General features: G+C 41.9%; 1 protein-coding gene across 1 annotated transcript in view; it reads right to left on the bottom strand.

The window, feature by feature from the left end:
- Window positions 1-14,296, bottom strand: part of LOC127647336 (synaptotagmin-7-like) — a 223,042-nt gene that overhangs the window by 102,531 nt on the left and 106,215 nt on the right. Inside the window, exon 4 of the mRNA XM_052131520.1 lies at window positions 5,344-5,478. Coding sequence (XP_051987480.1) covers window positions 5,344-5,478 — 135 coding nt within the window. The remainder of the gene's footprint in view (window positions 1-5,343; window positions 5,479-14,296) is intronic.

The raw sequence follows: 14,296 nt of genomic DNA, 5'->3' as shown, positions 1-14,296 counted from the left end.
TCAAGGTGCATTGAAGGTTTTAAAGGTATTTGTCCTTTTTTTTTAAGCTTGGCTATGAACTGTTGTTGTATAGAAAAGAAGATCATGTGAAGATTCTTCAAAGTTTCTCCTTTTGTACATGATGGAGCATCCAGGTTTGGAATATCAATTGGTGAGTACACAATGACAGAATTGGAATTTTTGGGTGAGCCATTCCTTTAACCAAACCATTATTTTATGCACAACAGCAGTTATGCTTTCATGTCATGGAAACTTGCCCAAACTTCTCAAAAGAAATATAACTCAGCCTCTGACACTCACTTTCTTGGTATCAAGCTGCCGGAGTGCAGGTGGCTCTGGACAGTTTGCCACCTCCCAGACTTGCTGGTCCCTGCGCCTATGCAGCTCTCACTGCGACTGGATCCACCCACTGCCCCCCCACCCACTTCCCCTTTCTCCAGTGTTCCACTGAAAAGGGAAGAGAGCAGCAAATATGCAATAACAGAAATGACATGGGAGTTTGAGTAAGCATTAAAGCAAAGAAGAACAAAAAGTATAGATAGATTTGTCAGAAGCTTCAGGCAAAGCAATAAGGGATAGTGGTAGTAAACCATCCCAGTCGAGACCCAGCTGTAAAACAAAAAGGTAAACACAATGCAGGTCCAGAGGGGGCTTAGGTTGTGGGGCTGGAAGAGGATGCAGGTGGGTCTGATTTTGTGGGAACATGGGATAACAGTAATAGGAAGGCAGATGATATTGGTGTACAGCATATTCTGTGGAATATTTGCAAACTGTTAGTCGTCTATATCAGACACCTTGGGCTAAGAAAAGTAATGTTGATGTATGTCACTGCACAAAAAGCTGAATAAATGGAAGATACATTTTTCTTCATCTTAAGAAAAAAAATCTTAATCAACGTTTGTTTGTTTTTTTCCATATTGGCTGTTATATTACTGAATTAAAATCAAAATTGCGATTTGGCCATTTCGCAAAAATATGATTTTTTTGGGTGTAATCTGATTACAAACAGATTACATTTGTAGTCAAGAAGTAGTGTAACACATTACAGTACGTCTAAATATTTTGTAATCAGATTAAAGGTTAATTAGTAAATACACTACTTGGATTAAACATATTCTTAAAACAGTACAGTTCATGTAAAATACATTTAAAAACATGAACATTATGTTGATGTGTTTATCTGTTTGAGTTTCTCTAATGACCCGTTTCATGTGATGTCACCTTCACCATGTTTGTGACCAAAATTCCATATACATTCAGTGTCCTGTGCTGCGCTGTGGGATGTGACAAAAAACTTCTTCTGGACTTAGCTCTAACATTCATACAGACGGGTTCATCACAGACATTTTGTATTATTGTGACCAAATCATCAGACCTGAAAACAAAAAAAAAAACTTTGTAATTTCTGAATGAGAGATACGTTTACGGTGATGTACCAGTAGGCAAGGATACTTTCTGGTCACGCATCAGACTCGACGCGTATAGAGATGAATCGTGGATAAAATATTAAATAAATGTCAGCGATATTCCAATTTGGCTATATTTGTGCAGTCTTCAGACCTCTATGAACTTTTTCTGGGACTTACCATGGATCAAAAGCAATTTTATTATGTTTTTCTTGATATCGCTTCTCGGGTGTTTTTCCTTTCACCGCCAGTGTTTCCTCCAGCTGATGGCCACTAATATGGTGAATGCAAGGAAAAGTGACATTACTGAAAAGGTCAACAGCGAGTCATTATAAGGTTGTAATGTGTGGTGCTCAGTGTATGGATTGTGTATGACAGAATGAGGTTGAACTATAGACACTCTTTTGAATTCACTGAGCGGAAAAACAAACTTTTGTGTTAAACTGTTTTACAAAGTAACTTAAAAGTAAATTCATTAGTGATGTAATTTATTTTCTCTAAAAGTAATCAGTAAAGTTACCTGATCAAATTTATAGAGAAGAAATTTATAGTGGATTGCTTTTTTTAAGTACATTGGGAAAATGCTAAATTTTATCAAATACCTTTTTTTGTTATTTCTATCAATACATGTTAAAGATATAGGCCGGCAGTTCCTATTCTGTTTCCCATTATTTATTAATCAATTAATGAATCAATCAAACCTTCAAGTGTGACAAAGTCTGATGTTCAGCACATCTGGACAGTACAACAACAAAACTAACACTCCAAAAGAAGGTGTCGATGGCCATTTAAGACATAAGACAGTAACATTTGCGCATCAACCTCTGCAGGCGGACAGAAAAAGAGAGGATTTGGAATTCATTAAAGCAGATGAACAGGTTGCTGACTAGTATTTTAATCTGTAAGTGTATTAAATGTCCCTTTAATTTTTACCATCAAGTCCAGAGTGATTCTTTGAATATCCCCTTATTAAGGGCATTCACGCTGACTGTGATTCATGCGACTAGCAAAAGTTGTCGTATCATCAACAGTTGCTATCGTTCATGTTGCATCAAACTAAAAATTAATCACTCATTCTCAATTCGAGCTAACATGAACGATACCAACTGTTGTGACTTTATACAATTAGATACAGCAGTTGAGTAGGAACACCATAAACTATTAGTCAAATTACTGTCAACGTAAATGTCAATGTGAATGCAACTAACGTAGAAAATTGTTTGTGTAATAATAGACTCTGACATCCTTCTATTTACAGCTTTTATGTTGTTGAAATTAAGTAAACCCTAATGACTATGATGAATAAAATGTGAATTAGGAATAAATCAATTATATTAATGAAATGCAACTATGAAAAGAGTAATGATAAACAATTGGAAACAAAGGGGTTATCATGTTAATAATATATTTAAAGTTTGAAAATATCTGGAGAATTGCCAACTTTTAAAACTGGGACACAGTTCAAACTACACAGGGAAAGTGACAGGTGATTGGAAAGACAAAAACCAACTACCATATAGGGCACAAAGATCTAGTCATGAAAACAAATAAATACAGTAGTAGAGTTAACGGTCAACCTTCTACATTCAATCAGATGTGGAGTCTGGAATAGACAAATGGCATGAACCCAATCTAGATGTTCTCAAATGTATCTAAACCTTTTATGATAAAGGTCAGATGTTTTGAGGGTTGTCCGTCTCCATGGATAACATACATGGGCTGCAGGTGAAATGTTAGCAGTTTGTGACATTAGTTGTGCTGGCAGGGCTGTAGGGAACAGGGCACTTTCTAGGAGCAAAAGATTTAATTTGCATATGTAAATGTTTTTAGAGTTTGTGTTTGGTCTTTGTCTGCCAGTGTTAGGTCCAATACCCCAGATCTTTCAACCAAAAACTTGAAGTAATTGTTAACCTAAACAGAATATTTTGTAATCATATACTCACCCACACATTGCTTAAATTACTTCAAATTTAAGTGACTTAAATGAAATAACAAAAAGTTGTTCTGTTCAGCTCACAATGTTATCGCATGACAAGATCCACAAAGAATCTGTCTACCCTGGAACTGAATGGACTATTTTTATAGTAATTTTTTTCGTAGTTTTTGGAGTTTGGCAACCATTGGTCCTCATCCACTTTTATTGTAGGGAAAAAGCAGCTTGGACACTCTGCAAATATCACATTTAGAGTTTTCCAGTAAATGTAAATTTACTGGAAAATTGCAAAGGCTTCATTAGGTTGCATAGATCAGGGCTGTCACTTGAAATCAGAAGGCTCGGTGGGCCCACCTCCCCTAGGCTGAATCAGTAGGTTATAGCATAATGGACATTAGTGGGGCTCATTCGTTTCAGGGCCTGGGATAATGACCGAGGTTGTTCTACCCTGACCCTGGCGTAGATGATGATATAATTTTCAGTTTTGTGTGAACAATCCCTAAGGACAGAACCAAACTATCAAAGAAGCACCTTCTAGGCACCTATCTCATCCTCTAAGATATGATGATGCCAGAGGATTGGTAAAGGGATTGCTTTTGCATATGGCCAACATTTTTTCAAATGTAGAGTGGGTGAACGAATATACTGATTACAGATTAATTCTGACTTCAGTGAACACACTCTGGTGTTATGAGTGCATGTTTGTTCAAGAATGTAGATTGTAATTATTGGCACATTGATGAGAAGTGGGCGGAGACTTCCAGCCTCCTGCATCCATTATTGTCTGCTATCAATTAGATTGTGATTTATTGTGAACCTTCCAGAAATGTCCAAGTCATAATTCACCCCTAAACCTACTGAGCCCCTTAGAGGACAGGGTGAGATTTTTTTCTGAAATAGATTTGCATGCTCACCTATTACGAGGTAACGTAAAACAATAAGTTTTGCGTTACCTCGTAATAGGTGGCTTTACCTAGCAATGAGTTTTGCATGCCCTCGCAATTAGTTTTGCATTCCTTCACAAAAACTTTACCATGGTTTTACTACACTAACCATATTTTAACCATGATATTCATTGTAAAACCATATAAATAATACAGGAAAACGAAATCAATGGTAATACAAATCACAATTTTGTGGTTACTATAGTTTTACTACAAAAAATAAAGTTTAAACATTGCATTTGAAGTAAAAACATAGTAACCACAAGATGAACAATTGCTAATCTATAGTAAAAACATTACCTTAACTAGCTATAAGGTTACAGAGATCTGGACCTCTGTAAAATTTTCATATTCAAAAATACAATTGGAAACTATCAGTGGTAAGAATCAATGATTGAGTGTCGAAGTCCTTTGAGTGTCTGAATATGAAATTCAGTTTAGAGAGAGAGCTGTGAGAGAGGATGGGGGTGCAGCCCCTCCCACCCAATTCTTTGCATCATCAGCACTAAAAAACATTAAACATTAAAGGTTTTTTCACATTACATTAATGAGAATTTGGAGGGAAAATGTGCTTAAAGGCATAGTTCACCCAAAAATGAAAATTCACTTTCATTTAATCTTTTTCCATACACTGCAAGTAAATTGTGACAGAGGCTATCATTCTGCCAAACATCTCCTTTTGTGTTCCACAGAAGAAAGAATGTCCTACTGTTTCAAAACAACATGAGGGTGGGTAAATGATAACAAATTGAATTTTCTTCAAATTGACTTCTGAATGGTCCTGAAAGTAGAATTAATTGTCTTAATGCAAAATATGATTTCATATACAAATTATTCTGGAAATATGACCCAGACATTTCTTCACAAGATTCATCCTAATAGGTTTCAGTAATTACTATGACACAGAAAGCCGTTGTAAGCTAATGGGGAAAGTTGGAATTAAAGGTTGGAAGAGACAGGAATGAATGCTGACTTATCTCAGAAAGAGGATGGTCTTCCCCTTCCAGTACAGCCCTACGCAGAGTGAAGGGGTCCCTTACCAGCCGTAACCGAGACTTACTTGGGCGTCAGGCGAGGGTCTCCGTAGGGGGCATAGGGGGACATGTTTAGGAGGAACTCCTTGGGTGGGTAGGAGCTCCAGCGCTGCTGCACATTGCTGCTGTCATTGTTGTTCCAAAAGTCCCTGTCTAGATCACTAAGACCAGAGAGAGAGAGACAAAAAAGAGACAGGTCAGAACATCACATGGAGACACAAGATATGGAAAAAAAACAACAACAAAAAAGGAGAGAGTGAATAGAAAACAGAGATTTCAGATAGACAGACAGTCGAGTAAGTAATATCTAAAAGTAACTGGCAAATAGGGCTGGGCAGTGATGGTGTAGACTGTGCAATTGTAGAAATGTCCAAGCTGAAATAAAAAACCTTAAGCAAAATTATAGTTCCCTTTTGTGGAACTCGAGCTGTGTATGAACACTCTGGAGACACTATCCGAGTGTAATGTGGTCTGAAGCCTTTATACAATAAAGACAATTTATTGGCTGATAGAGCTTATAGTGATGTCCCATAGGGAGCTACATCACAGGCTCCATAAAGGTGCTCACTTTCACGCCATCAAGTCATATTTTCTGTTCTTCAATGCACAAATTGTCAAAGCCCATGTTTGTTTCTAGCGACTCATGTAAAAGCGAGGATTGTTTTTCTACCTTTTGAGTGGCAAACATGTAAGGATGTCGTTAACACAGCATACATTTTAGAGCAATTTCAATGTGGTTATTCCAAAGATTACAAGGGACCGACTAGGACAGCGGTGCTTCATAGAGGCTCGCAATTTCTCACCATGAGGCGTTATCCCCACTTGTTCCAGTTCTATGGCCTCCAGATTTGGAGTTCCATGTGCTGGAGCCATTTGGGATTTTGGCTTTGTGTCTGAGAAGATAGGAGTGCGAGCGAACACTGGAATCCTCCTCGTGTTTGTCGCCCTATCCTAAAGCGTGAGTCTTGTCGGACATGCTCGGAACTCGGTGGCCATTTTCTGACGAGCAACGCATGCTTGAGACCATGTGTGTCGAGAGCCGTCACCATTAAATAAGGCTGAATGAGAGAATTGGCTTTCTCTCTCGCCCCTGACACTGCTGGGCATCGATGCATTTTTATGGAAGTTGTGGGTGTGACCCCTCAATGGGGCACTCTTTTGAATTATGGTTTATCCCCGACTGTGGTTGATACCATTCTAAATGCTAGAGCTCCATCAACAAGGAGGCTATATACGTTTAAGTGGCATATTTTAGCTTCTTAGTGAACAGCGCAAAATGAAAATACAGTTCACTGCCCTGTCTGTACAGTGCTGGAATTTTGCAGAAGCGTTTCGGGGCCTCTATGCTGTCTCTATAGCTGTCATGATTCACTGTTGTTTGCCTTGTGTTTCTCCCCTGTTATTTGTTCCCCCGAACCTCACTTCCCATAATTCCCTGCTCTGATCACCTCCAGCTGTTCCCCATTGTTCAGTCCTTGTCAGTTGTTATGTGTTTCTCTCCCGTTCATTTACCTAGTTCCCATCCTGGATGTTTTGTTTGTTTTACAGAGTGTGAGAGAGTGAGATATGGGGAATATAAAAGGGCCAGTCCTCAGAGTGTGAGAGAGTTCAGCTGATGAGCTGTTTGTGTGTGTTGGCTGATGCAATTTTTGAAGATTTAAGTTATATGAAGCTATATCATTGAGCATTGAAGCGAACTTATTATTTTGTAAAAGTGACATTCCTGAGCTGGAATCACCGTCTCCTGCTTCCTTATTCCATTGTTACACTGGTGCCAAAAGACGGCAAAATGAGGAAAAGTATATGCTGTCATGGAGTCGTCGCCACTGGAGAGTGTCTTCAGGTCCCTGGCCAGCATCCACCAGGCCCAAAACCAGGCCCTCCTGGACCTATGCATGGAGCAGCAGCAACATTTTGAGGCACTCCTTCGGGCCCAGGAGGATTACCGGTGGGTGCTTCTAAGCCTTGTTCCCCAAGAGGGAGTTGCCACCGCCCTTTCCCCAGCAGCAGCGAGCCCTCACATGTTGCTCGCAAAGATGGGCCCTCAAGAAGATCTGGAGGCCTACCTAGAGCTCTTTGAGCACACGGCCAAAGCCCTGAGATGGCCGCAGGACCCATGGGTAGTACATCTTCTGCTGCTGCTGACAGGGGAAGCTCAGACTGTGAAACAACAACTTCTGGTCACTGACTTCCTGGACTACGAGTTGTTGAAGAAGTGAGGGAACCCACTGCCACAGGTGTGGGTAGGAGGCTTGGGCTGGTCTGCTGGAGTTGTGTGGTGCTGGTTCATGTCCGAGATCTGTGCCAAATAATGCAGATGGGGGCCTTTATCTGGGTCCCCGACACTCCACAGACCACCCCCAATTGAGCAGGGATGTAACAGATACCAGTGAGTGTCAAGGGGGTACATATCAAGCCTTGGTGGATTCAGGTTGTAATCAAACATCCATTAATCAATGATTGGTTCAAACAGGGAATTGAATGCAAATACTAATAAATAATTATTAAAGAATAAATAATTGGGTAAGGGTGAGGTGTGTGTATGGGGATATTCAGGATTATCCCGTTAATGTTCTGGGAACAAAAGCATAATGTCGAGGAGGTTGTTAGTCCTCACCTCACCCATCCACTAATTTTGGGAACTAACTGGCCGGCTTTTCGATTATTATTTAAGGGGTTGTGTGTAGATGGGTCCTGTGGTAATGGAGGTGGGGGTCTTGATCCTGCTCCTGGTCCCTGACACTCCACAGACTGCCCCGATTGAGGAGGGTCATACCAGATACCAGTGCATTGAAAAGGGAGATAAAGTACTCGTGTTGCTCCCCATATTGAGCTCAAAATTTCTTGCAAATTGGAAAGGGCCCTTTGAGATCACACAGAGAGTTGGGGAAGTTGACTATGAGGTTGTGCATACGGATAGGGGCGGGGCTCATCAGATTTACCACCTCAACCTATTAAAACCATGGAGAGAGGTGTCCCTGTATCCTTGGTGATGGTAGTTCCAGAGAGGGAGGAGATCGGACAGTGAATCTAAAGGCCGATTAGTTCACCCCTGTCCCTTGTGGAGACCACCTCTTGTCACAATGTATGGAGGTTGCCAGGTTGTAAAAGGATTTTTCAGACATGATCTCGCTTCTCCCTGGCCGCACTAATCTCATAGAACACCACATCGAGGCAACCCCCGGTGTAGTGGTACGTAGTCGTCCCTACCGCCTACCTGAACACAAGAAAGAGGTAGTACGGGAAGAAGACCATACTCGATGTATGGTCGCAGGGGTTCGTAATGTGGCTAATTTACAACAGCTTGAAATGTACTGTAGCTCAGACAATTAGATTTTCTGTATAATGTATTTCTGTTTTGTGTCTTTTGTTTTTAACTCAAGAGTTAAAAATATAATGTGACACTATTTTGCACTGATGCAGAATTATATGTATTTGTTATGAATAATGTGATCTTTTGTTTTGTGCGCAAGTTCCAAAAGAGAGACAGAGAGAGAGAGAGAGAGAGAGAGAGAGAAATAAAATAATGAAATTAGATGAAGTACCTTTCATTAGTAAAGTACAGTATTTACATTTACACATTTGTTATCCAAAGCGACTTACAGTGCACTTATTACAGGGACAATCCCCCCGGAGCAACCTGGAGTTAAGGGCCTTGCTCAAGGGCCCAACAGTGGCATCTTGGTGGTGCTGGGGCTTGAACCCCCAACCTTCTGGTCAGTAACCCTGAGCCTCAATCACTGAGCCACCACTGCCCAGTATTTAATTAAATGTATTTTCAAAACATTTGCATAATCACATGGTTACATAATATGCAGTCTAAAACATTTTTCTACTTTATTTTAACTGTACTATATAATGATTTGCTGTTACTGTGATATACAATTATATAAATATACAATATAAGATGTATATAAGATGTTGGTTATACCACCCAGCTCTACTGACAGAGTAGAACAATCTAGCCAAAGGTTTGGTAAGTAAGGTTTTTTGGTCTAAATAACAATCATGTGTTCAAGAGTATTCTGTAGCATAAAGTATGAAAGTAAATAAAGTAAAACATTTCTAAGGGGCGAGTGTATAATTGGATCTATCTAGAAACAGTACTAAGGGTGAGATAAAAATGTTTTGATATGAATAGCATGCAAAAACCCCTTTAAAGCCATATTTATTCTATGCTGTCAGTACACTTGCTTTCTGACTCAGAGTTTCTCATAACCTATTGTAGTTTCAAACCTCTAATCTTTATAAAAACAACATGTAAAGAAGACGTCTAAACAAAGTTAAGTAAACATCATATTAGAAGCAAGATTTACAAGTAGGGGTGGGCGGCATGACCAAAATCTTATATCATAGTATGAGTAATTTTGTATCACAGTACAAGAAACATGTCACAACCAGAACTGAATACCCTAAAAATGAAATGTCTGACAGTCAGTCTGAAGTCTGAAGGTTATGGCCTTAAGTAGTTTCAATTATTGGCAGTTTGAAGAGAGCTTTGAAGTTGGAAGGATATATAATCCTTGTGTCATTTCAAAACAGTTATTTATGCCTTGCTATGTTAATATAACCAAAATCCTATATCACAATATAATTTTTTTTATCTAGTTGCATTTTTTAATTCAGTACAAATTTGTTATATATTGTTATAAATTGTATATATTAAATAACCATATTGCAATGCCTTTTTGAAAAATCCATTAATTGAATTAAATACTTTATAAATGAAAACGTCATGGTTACTGTTGTAACCTCCATTCCCCGAGGGAAGGAACGAGACGTTGTGTCGAATGAAGTGACACAAGGGGTCTTCCTGGGATGCCAAACGTACCTCTGAACCTGAGAAAAGGCCAGACACATTGGCAATAAGTACGGCCGTTTACAGTGGTAGGTCTAGTGCTGTGGCAGGAGGGACACAATGTCTTGTTCCTTCCCTTGGGGAACGGAGGTTACAGCAGTAACCATGACGTTCCCCTTCTATCACTCACTCAACGTTGTGTCGAATGAAGTGACACAAGGGGTCCCATATAAAAAGGGCACACACTGACCGTGTTACGTGAACTGTCGAGACAGGTGCAAGCAGGCTACTGCATGCTAGAGGCACCTGTGTCGACTGCGCGTAGCCCTCCCCAACGCCCCCAAAGAGATGTCATATACAGACCTTAGTTTCCCCACACCCCTGAGGGGGGGAACAGGTGCTACATGACAAGCATGGGAGCAAGCCCGGCAGCCGCGGCCTTCTCTCTCACTATGTCTCTCACATAGGACGTGAATCTTAATGCTATGAAATGCGTCGGGGAAGGCGGTCTTTCCCGTTCCTATTCTTTCAGGGGGAAAAGACCCTGCAGAGGCAACATGTGGCAAATACACCACAAGGGTTGTGAAGCCATACGTGGGAAATGGCGCAGTGGTAGGTCCAGCCTAACGAAGGGGGACTCTACAAGCACGGCAACCGGGGAAGCAGGGCTGCCCAAAGGAAACGCGGGTCCGCAGACAGGGGGACCGTACCACGGGGAATACATCATGGGGAGTTTGCCTGAAAAGGGAACTAAGCGCGTGGAGCCCAACCCCAGTACAGAGTACCTGTGACTTGTAGTGTGTCTGGACGTGAATTGCTCCGCTGAATTCGCAGGCCAGAATGCTAGGGAGGAGAACATCCAGGGAGTGACGCTTAGTGGCTAACCTGGGAAAGAAGGCGCACTGGATCAACTTTGTCAAAGGCGCTGTGTGCAAGCGGAACACCTGCTCGGTTGTGCCGCGTTACCGAGTTCTACCGGCTCGACCTGACAAAACACGGGACGAGACCGATTCAACCCTGAGATTGTAAAATCTGGCAAATGTATTGGGTGTTGCCCAGCCCGCTGCTCTGCAGATGTCTGCTAAGCAGGTGCCAAGGGCCAGTGCCCACGAGGATGCCACACTTCACGTAGAGTGTGCTCGAACCTGCAAGGGGGCGGGCACGGCCTGGGTGTGATAAGCTAAAGAAATAGCATCAACGACCCAGTGAGCTAACTTCTGTTTGGAGATGGCGTTCCCTTTCTGCCATCCGCCGAAGAAGACAAAGAGCTGCTCAGAACATCTAAAGCTCTGTGTGCGGTCCAAATAGATACGCAAAGCATGACCTGTTCCTCGTCCTCCCAGATCTTGCACAGCACCGATGCAAGAAGGCTCAATGGGGGAAATGCGTACTTGCGCAGCCCCCAGGGCCAGCTGTGTGCCAGGGCGTCTGTCCTGAGAGGAGCTCCTGTCAGGAGCGGGCAGTGGGAGTTGTCTTGGGAGGCAAAGAGATCTATCTGTGCCTTGCCGAATTGGTCCTAAATCAGCTGGACAACCTGGGGGTGGAGCCTCCACTCTCCACTGGGCGAAACCTGCCGTGACAGCGCCCATTGCACACGGTGCCCCAACCCTGTTGAGAGGCATCTGTGGTTACTACGACATGTCTGGACACCTGCTGCAAGGGGACTCCGGTCCGCAGAAAACAGAGGTCTGTCCAAGGGTTGAAAGTCTGACGGCAAGAAGGGGTGATTGTCATACGGTATGTGCCGTGGTGCCATGCCCATCTCAGGAATCGAGTCTGTAGCCAGTGCTGAAGCGGTCTCATATGCATCAACCCGAGCGGCGCGGCCGTGGCTGAGGATTCCATATATCCCAGGAGCCTCTGGAATTGGTTTAGAGGAACCGCTGTACCGGGCTCGAAGAGAGCAAGGCACCCGAACACTGACTGAGCACGCTCAATGGTGAGACGCACTGTCATTGAGTCTACCTCCAGGCCGAGAAAAGAGATGCTATGAACTGGGACGAGCTTGCTTTTCCCAGTTGACCTGAAGCCCTAGACGGTTGAGGTGCCTGAGCACCTGGTCCCTGTGAGCACACAGTAACTCTCGAGAGTGAGCCAGGATGAGTGCAGTTCCTGCTTTACGTCCGGACTACCCAGGTATCTTTAAGTGCCTTGGCTTGATGGGCCTGCAGAAGAGCCATGGCATGCAGGGCAGAGGCGGCCTGTCCAGTGGCGCTGTAGGCTTTGGAGGTTAATGATGACATCATCCTGCAGGCTCTGGAGGGGAGTACCAGGCGGTCCCGCCAGGTGATGGCGTTCTCAGGACATGTGGATCACAACCGCCCTATCCACCTGGGGGACTTCCATGTACCCGTGGACCGCCCCGCCATCCAGGGTAGTGAGAGTGGACGAAACGCGCCGTAGATCCAACAGCAATGCTTCTCGCTGACAGAGGTGAGTGAAACAGTGGTGAACTTCAGCTTGCTTGTTGCACAACCGTTTGGCTCTGAAGAATAATTCTGACTGGCACTCGCTTCCCCGCTTCCCTTTATACCCGTATGTCCGGGGTGGGGCATGCAAATTCTGTCTGCCAACCTGACATTGGCCTATTCTCAGGTTCAGAGGTATGTTTGGCATCCCAGGAAGACCCCTTGTGTCACTACATTCGACAGAATGATGAGTGAGTGACAGAAGGGTAACTACTTCCTCTTGTAAAAGTTTGTCTTTATTTGAAACTTGACAAACATAGAGTAAAAAATTAAATAACCATTTGGTGGTAATCAAAAAGTGGTAATCAACTGACAATGCTAAATGTTAATGTAGATGTTGTTGACTAGTATAATTATTATAAAACTTTCCTCAAGAAACTCATCATCTTCTGAAATCGATGCAACAAAGGATATAATCCATAAATACTAATGGATTATTTCCTGAAAATGATTTAAGTAATCTCTGTAGACAATCATATCTTGAATATCTGAAAGCAAAGCCAGTTTGTTAAGGGTGATGATGTTTAGTTTAAAAAATCTGAATTAAAGATGACACATAATTGTTGGCACATGACACATTGTTTTAGTTGTTTTCCTCATCATTGTTGGTAAGACTTTCTTAGACCATGCGCGTGACAATCACGTGAAGCACAGATGGTTGTGTGAGATGAGAATTGAGAAGCATATTTAGATTGAGAGAAGAATCCCATTGAATTTGCTCAATCTCACGTGAAGCGGCTTCCATTTCTACCGCATACATGTCACATGAATAGAATAAGGTGCCCATATCGCCCACCCGTAGGGGTTGTTAAGATTTTGTTTGTGGAAGATGGCAAGTAGTTGCTAAGGTGTTCTGGGTTGTTGATAAAACGCTATTAAACAGTTGCTATTGTGTTCTATGTGGTTGCCAAGAAGTTTCTAGGTGGTTGCTACGGTGTACTGAGTAATTTCTAGACAGTTACTACACTGTTTTAAGTGGCTTCTAGGATGTTGCTAGGCTATTGATAAGGGACAGACAGACAGACAGATAGACGGATAGATTGATAGATAGATAGATAGGTAGATAGGTAGGTAGATAGATAGATAGATAGATAGATAGATAGATAGATAGATAGATAGATAGATAGATAGATAGATAGATAGATAGATAGATAGATAGATAGATAGACAGATAGATAGATAGATAGAGAGATAGATAGATAGAAAAGTAAGTATCAAAGAGACAGATGGACAGATAGATAAATATAATTATTACAGTGAATATTACATAACAGTACATTAGTGTTATATTTCTGTTGTATGGAGCTTTTATTTTGACGGAAAACTAAGTGAAGCCCATTCAGTTTGTATGTATTTTATGACAGCTTCACACCTCAAATAGGTCGCGACATGACCCAGTGTGATTGTTAAACCGTAAAAGATTGCAATCTAATTAAATATATGTAGTCTGTATGTGCTGCGCACTGTAGAGTGAATGTCCACCCAGCTCTTTGTTATCTACTACACACAATTAGAATGTGGTTAGTATGTGTGATAATCATGAGGATGAGTTTTCAGTGTATGAGCCGGTTTCACACAGTCACTTCGAAGCCTACAGCACATGCAGAGAAACAAAAACACGCACTGCTTTTCAGCCAGCTGCGTCAAATCATAAAAACACTCAGACACGCGGACAAGCTTCATATATCTCTTTCCCGTCTGCCGCTGTCTTTT

This window comes from Xyrauchen texanus, chromosome 1, assembly GCF_025860055.1.
Source record: "Xyrauchen texanus isolate HMW12.3.18 chromosome 1, RBS_HiC_50CHRs, whole genome shotgun sequence".
Classification (NCBI taxonomy): domain Eukaryota; kingdom Metazoa; phylum Chordata; class Actinopteri; order Cypriniformes; family Catostomidae; genus Xyrauchen; species Xyrauchen texanus.
This window is presented reverse-complemented; position numbering and strand designations above follow the sequence as displayed.